Here is a 7,505-nt window from a genome sequence, read left to right on the forward strand (position 1 = left end):
GTGCATTTTGTGGTTTTATTGAATATTTGGTGTTTTAATGTTAAAGTGAAGTGAGCATGCAATTACAGAATCAATTGTCTTATCACGTTTTCAGTAGAATATACTTTTGGTTTGGGAACCAAACTTTGGGACATCGACAAACAAAATAAAAAGCACTTAAATATATATGTGTGTCTGTGTGTGTGTGCAACTGTTAACAGTTTTGCAATATATAACATATTACATATCTATTACAAATAGAATCTAGGTATTTTATGCACAAAATATTTCTTTAGCGTGCATTTGAGTAGGTATTGTGTATATTTTCCTAGTTTGTGGCAGATATAAATAGTAAAATGTCTATCAGGATCCTTAATTATTTTATGGATTTCAGTGCTTTTGGAATTGATATGTGTGCGAACTGTTGCAGCACAAAAATACAGATCCTCATCCTCGTGGATTAGTATTTAAATGGAAAGCCATATGGGCGCAGTAAACAGCTGTGCTGCGCATGCGCGGGTTTCCATAGCCGCGGCTGCATCAACAAAAACTGACGAAACACAGCCGAGCATTTTTCAAAAACGAGGATGAGACTCCACCCAGCGCTCACTTCCGTGTTGTGTCATGTGCTGCTCGACCGCGTCGTCTATTGGTTGTTTTATATCCCTGGATGAATTTGAGGCAAGATACTGTGGTAATGACTCAAATTCGAAATAAATATTCCTGGAAAACACGCAAATATCGAATTCCAGTGACCCTATATTTTTTAAATAAGATAATAAAGTGTATTTAAATAGAGTAATTTAAAGGTTTACCTTTAATTTTAGCACGGAGTCCTAAGAAACTGTGCGCATGAATCCTTACTAGCCTATTTGATGCGCTGTAGTCAGTGTCGTCAGTGCAGAGTGGGCACACTGACCGCTAAAGCATCTTTAAGGACGTTCTGAATGGGCTACCAGGAGAGTCATGAACCGCATCTGCGTCCCAGCAAACCATAAAAAATCATGAAAATGAATACGGATCGTTTCAGCCTCACTGTTGACGAGTATTTAGGTAGGCTATGTTACGGTTGTCCCTTGTGTGGTTGTTTTGTTGGTGCGCAGACTGTTCCAAGATGCCTGCTTGCAGAATGATTGACAGTTGCATTAAAAAGTATTAACACAGACACACTACTGTTATGACATCGCCTTTTCTTTTTTACTTTCCAGCTGAAACGAATGTCCTCTTCTATCTAAATGATGCAGTCACACAGCTACTTGAACATAAAGAGGAATACACTCAATTTGGTGTGGTCCGATATTTTGCAGAATAGTAAGTTGTTATAAATTATTATTATTTGAGGACACATTATCATGGTACTCCATGATACTAAAGCTAATAGAGATAGTACCATGGTACATGTCCCAAAGTATAACATAATCGAATAATAATTTTGCAGTTTTGCTAGTGTGAAGAATGGGAATCATGTGCTCTTCAGGGAATTCAGTTACATCAAAGCAACACCTCATAACAGAGAGTCTTTCATCCATATCTTCTGGAAATGTTTCCGACAGATTGGAAAGAATGGGGGTAAGCAGAGGCAAATACGCCATTTGTCATGCCACTACATTTTACTTCAGTGTTTGCATTGTTGTTTGGTACATCGAACAAATGCAGATGTTTCTTTTTGCAGATCTGTTGGCAATGTCAGAATACAGTTCACTTTTACAGCTGTTATGCCCTGACTTTCCCACCGAGATGGTACAAAACACAGCCAGGTAATTTCATATTTGCTGTTTGATGATTCTTTGACGTTTCCCTCCTTTCACATTGATATTTAACTGAATAACTTTAATGTTTTCTTTCTATCACAGGATTGTCCTGATAGACGATGCCACTGACTGTCTGTCGTTCTCCGATTTTATTTATTCATTCCAAATCCAGTTCTATTATGAAGGTATTTAACTAATAATATAATATACTATAATATTAAGCTGCACTTTGCTTATGACGTCTGTATGTCTGTACATCACATAACCTACTTTATGGTAAACATATTAAGTTAATTAAAAATGTTTAATTGTAACCACTTAGAGCAATTAAAAAACATACAATTTTCCTCATACATTCATATAAATGAAAAGTAAAATCTTGATGTTATTTCTTAACCACCCAATCGCAAAAGCACTGGTGATATTTAAAGGTCTTGCTAACACAAAAGCTGCACTTGACCTTGAGATTTGAACAGGTGTAACAAAAGGCCAGTGACATCATCACCACCATGTGTAAGCGTTTCCATGGTTACTGGAGGCTCCTCCTTTCAGCTGAATGATCTAATCTTCATCCACTTTCACAGAGTTTGTAGAGAGTGTGTCTGTGATTTACCAAGACCTGTTGTCCGGGAAGAACCCAAACACCGTCATAGTCCCGACCTCCACCTCGGTGGAACAGTTATCCAGCGCAGCCAACGAGGAGCCGGACGCTCAAGAAGGCGTAGACTCCTCCATCTTTTGTGAATGTATAGAGGGACTTTGTGAGAGGTTCAAACACAAGTAAGACATTCATTCATTATTTATACACTATTATAGTATTTATTATAACAGCTTTTATTTTTATATTTTCAGTTATCATTTTGATTTAAGTTTAATTAATTTTGTTATGTGGTTTTGACTTTTTTTTTTTTAAATATGCTCTTGGCTTTTATTATTCTTAATTTTTTGTTTCAATTTTGTTTCAACTTAAAATTATATCAATTAGTTTCCAAGGAAACGTTTTAATTTAATATTTATATTTTATTGCAATTTTATTTCAAAATTATCTTTAATATTTTTAGTTAACAATCACAACACTAGCTCCATTTAATTCTGCAGAATTACAGCAGTTTGTTTCTCAGTAAGTGTAGAAAATGTGTGCAGATTTATTGTGGACCTATATTTAACTTATAAGTAACAAATGAATAAGAAAAATATATATATTATTAAATGGTTTAATTTACTAATTAATTTTATTATGTTGTTGCATCTATATTTCAATAAAATTAGAAAATAATATTAGGCTTATATACTAAGTTTTACTCTACAATGGAAGCTACTATAGCCATCCTCACTAGTGTTTGGGAAAGTTACTTTTAAAAGTAATGCATTACAAATTGTACAATATTGCTTTAATACTCCTTAAAAAGTAACTAATTGCGTTACTTAGTTACATTTTATGGAAAGTAATGTGTTACGTTATTTTAGCGTTACTTTTTCTCACCATGGCTGGGCTTGCTTGTTTGTTTTTTCATAACAAAAAAAAACTGTAAAACTTTAAAAACTGTAAAAAACAAAAACAAAAAACTTTGGCAACTGTAAAGGCCCTTTCAAGCCAAAAGTGAAATGAATAAGCCTCATGCTGAAGGAAATGCAAATTCACACCGGTACAGTAGAGGGCGCAGCTCAAACAAACCCTTCAGCTGTGCTGCCATTCTGGATTGCAGAAGAAAAGGACCCAGGAGAGGAAAGTTTAACAACACTCTTTACTTCAGTAATAATAATAATAAAAAAGAAACACAAATGTGATGTTTAACGGAAGTCATTTGTACTTATTAGTATGGTTTATGGTTTATCAACTTTACAAGTTAAAAAAAGTAATCCGATTACGTAATTTGCGTTACTTGTAATGTGTTACCCACTAACTCTAGAACATGATATTGATCTCATCTTTTCCCAGGTTTCCCTCCATTGTTGCCATTAAGGAGATATTAGAGAGCAGTCAGCGAGTGTCTTTCTATAGCTTTCTGATGGCCTTGGCCAAACATGAGGGAGTTAACCAAGACATCAGTGAGTATTTGCTCATATAAAACGCTTACTTGTATTTCTGAATACATGTAACTATTGTTCTTATGATAGTTAGACATGTGAACTGAATTCTTTATCTTCTGTCATATTATTATCAGGTGCTCTTCCCAATAAATCGGACCTGCTGATTGATCCAGAGATGGACCAGGAGCTGGAGAGACTGTGAGAGAGACGGACTTGCTTCAAAGAGTATATTACAGTCACTTGCTGGTTAACTAAAACGTCTTTTATTAAAAGACGGAGAGCGTGCTATAACAATCTTTTTATATTTAACACATTTTATTGAAAGCTAATATGCTAGAGGGTAGATTTGAGATGTAATAGATTTGACACTATGTTTCTGTGAATCTTCCAGTATAGCTCAAGTTGCCATCAGCCCAACGTCCAACAACAGCAGCAGCAGCGCTGCGGGAATGAAGGAGACGTCCAAGAAGGCCTCGCCACGCAAGTCCCTGCACCAACGCAAGAGGATCGAAATGGAGAGCGACGGTTCCACGGAGGAGACAGACTCCTCTGAGAATTAACACGCACATACCTGCTTGCTAGCATCTTTATAGTTTTTTAGACAGGGGTTATGCTGGTTCACTGATTTGATTAGACAAGTGGCGTTCCAACAGTCCTGATGCATCTCTCTGCCTGTCTGCGCCCACTCTTCCATTTCTATGGGCTACACTGTAACCCACTTACTTTCACATTGCTGTAACCATAAAATAAACAAATTAGCCATCCATATTGTGTCTGAAATGTCAATTACTTAATATTAACTTCTTGTTATAGAACTGTTGTATAAAGGAAACCGTAGTGGCAGGTGGAGCTGGGGGAGGCACGCTTGCAGGACTAGCTTACAGCACTGACTGAACAACACCGAACCAGACTATTTAAATGTTGAGGAAGCAATCTCATTGGCTGCAGGACTAGCAAAGGCCAATCAGCATGTGCCATGTGGTAATGATGTGATTGCATGTAAACCTATCACCCTGCGCCCTCTAGAGTTCCATGACTGATTTACTGTTAGCAATAACACACTGGGACAATCCATTTACAAATAGGATTTAATTTTATGGATTCCACATAACAGTTATGATCATTCAAAAAAAAAAAAAAAAAAAAACAATGTACAGTGATAACAGATGAAATAGGCACAACTTGTGATTTTGCAGGATCGGTTCGCAAATATTTTTTGCAGACACAAATGGTCACCAGCTTTCAAAATGGCCGCACCAAGCAAAATATCTTCACGCACAGTGAGAAACTGTTCTACAGAACGCCATTTCTGCAGATTATTCAATTAAGACTGCTCATTTTGTGAATATTGCATATTAGGTAAGCGCATGCTGTGAGGATGTGCCATTTTGAAAGGACTGGTCAAGATGGGTCCATTTTAGGCCTTGGCTTTAATAAAACCTTTCCTTTTTTTGTATCAGGAAAACAAAAAATGAGCAAGCACAAATTTTTCACTACCAGGCAGCAGTATTCCTCAGCACCATTTATACAGGCCTTTCTGTCATTATGACAGCGTTGCATCCTCTCCTTATATATATTTCAGGTGCCAGAATAATATATACTTTGAGATCTTTCCATTTTGTATAGTAATAAATAGGATATCTAATATAATATGTAAAAAGAAAATAAAATTATTTGGTTTTCACAGCTACATATGCCAGGGATTCTGAGATTGAACCAGAATGCAAAAAGGCCCAGACTATGCTCTGTTTAACAGAGCAACTTATGGGAATCTAAGCACACATAAACATTGAATACGAGAACCAAAAAGAAAAAGCATTCAAGGAAGTAAGCATGGATGCTGTATTGTATTTGTGAGACTTCGCAGATAAACGGCAGCAAGTACCCAATTTAACCTAGAACACTTGAAATTGTGGCATTGGAAAACAATGAAAAAGTAGCTCTGTGGAATGGACAAGGGAAAAATTTTGTTAAAGGGGTGGTTGATTATGATTTTTCTAATTTTAGTTAGTGTGTAATGTTGCTGTTTGAGCATAGACAACATCTGTAAAGTTACAACGCTCAAAGTTCAAAGCAAAGGAGATATTTGCTTTTAGAAAAATCGTTTTTTAAGGACTACAACAAACGGCTGGTAGGGACTACACGACGTTCCCCGGTTAGTGGCATCACCAACCCTTAAATTTACATAAACCCCTCCCCCGGGAACTCATTTATAGATTATCATGACAGAATATGCTAATCAATGACTAGAAGATAGTCAACTCCACATCAGCAACATAAACCCATCAACTAACCATTCAGAAATGTCCGGTTGCATTCTACATGTCGTTACTTATTAAGTCTCTCCATCATTGTCGGACTATGGTTTGAACATAAAAGGCTAAAAGTTTTTGAAATTTTCAGTGCCTGTCCATGTGAGGTAAAAGGACACAAGCTGTTGAAGCTCCGCCCTCTGTGCCGGGAGCAGCAGCTCATTTGCATTTAAAGGAACAGACACAAAACAATGCGTTTTTGCTCACCCTAAAAAAAGTGACAATTTTAACATGCTATATAAAAATATTTGTTGGTTATTTTGAGCTAAAACTTCACATACACACTCTGGGGACATCAAAGACTTTACATTATACCACCCCTTTAATGCTCTAGGGGGCGTTCCTACAGAATACCTTTTTTCCATTCCACTGCACTACTTTACCATTGTTTTTCAATGTAAAAGCGCTAGACGGATGTTGTTAACCATTGCACTTGCGTCTTGCACATGACATGTCTACACTAGATGCAACCATTGTCAGCTCGAAGCAGTCCATACTGGACGCGACAAAGCAACCATTGCAAATCCATTTGTCCTTCATATCAGAATGGGGCATCAGTTTACTGTCGTGACGCATTCACTGTAGACAAGCGTAGACAACGCTGTACTGCGGTGTAGACACGGCATTTAAAAACATGGTGCTCAAGTTCAAAGTTTGTCAGCTTTTAAAAAAATGCGTCTCTAGACCTTGCGCTTTTTGTTCCACTGACCTGTCTCTCACATTTTTAAGAGCAAATACACAATCTGTGTGAACAATCCGTGTGTGAACGATCGTGTTTGACCTTTACGCTCGCATCACACGTCTTTTGCATTCTCTAAAACGTGGCAGTCAGTCAACGAGTCTCTAGACCTTGCATTTTTTTTCATTCCACTGGCATTTTTTACTCAAAAACGCGTTCTGGGTGAATTGAAATCAAGTAGCTTTCCGTAGGATTCCTATTGATTTCAACTATGAAAATTCGCTAAACAACGATAAATGTGGCTGCACTTTAATGCTCTGGATCAGGGATTCATAACCTTGGGTTCAAAGAGTTGCTAATACAATGTGGGAAATGTTGGAAAGTGGTCTTAACCTGTGGTGCAAAGCGGGTCAGGGACACCAGATGGACAAACTGGGCTGAATTCAATTACATGGCTCACATCCATTCTGAGTGAAGAAGGACGAGCCCCAGTAAAGCTTTGGTTTCTGAGAAAAACTTAATTTTGGATCCAGTCTAGCTTTATGATCTCTTTTCTGTCCATCATTAATGCATCAAACATTGTGCTTCGAATTAATTCAAATGAAACCAAACTTCGCACAGAGATGATCTTTACAAGTTACATCGAACATTTTTTTTGTTATTAAACTTCGTAAGGCTTTACACCAGTCAATAATACTCAAGATGTACGAGGTGAAAGTAGTTGCGGTGTGGCCGATATCCGTTTCGATTTTA

At 37.1% G+C, this 7,505-nt stretch overlaps 1 protein-coding gene across 2 annotated transcripts; it reads left to right on the forward strand.

Moving 5' to 3' along the window:
- Positions 1-861: 861 nt before the first annotated feature.
- On the forward strand, positions 862-4,526 carry cstpp1 (centriolar satellite-associated tubulin polyglutamylase complex regulator 1). 2 transcript variants are annotated; one of them, XM_081356187.1, is made up of 9 exons: positions 862-1,032; positions 1,188-1,290; positions 1,418-1,548; positions 1,652-1,736; positions 1,833-1,915; positions 2,315-2,510; positions 3,670-3,779; positions 3,896-3,959; positions 4,153-4,526. In XM_081356187.1, exons 1-9 carry the CDS (start codon positions 984-986, stop codon positions 4,319-4,321), a joined length of 990 nt encoding a protein of 329 aa, XP_081212313.1. In that variant the 5' UTR covers positions 862-983; the 3' UTR covers positions 4,322-4,526. The 2 variants fall into 2 exon arrangements, with proteins under 2 accessions (XP_081212313.1, XP_081212314.1); XM_081356188.1 differs by having other exon boundaries at positions 877-1,032; positions 3,896-3,986.
- Positions 4,527-7,505: the final 2,979 nt, after the last annotated feature.

This window comes from Scardinius erythrophthalmus (genome assembly GCF_964197995.2).
Source record: "Scardinius erythrophthalmus genome assembly, chromosome: 24".
NCBI classification, from domain to species: Eukaryota; Metazoa; Chordata; class Actinopteri; order Cypriniformes; family Leuciscidae; genus Scardinius; species Scardinius erythrophthalmus.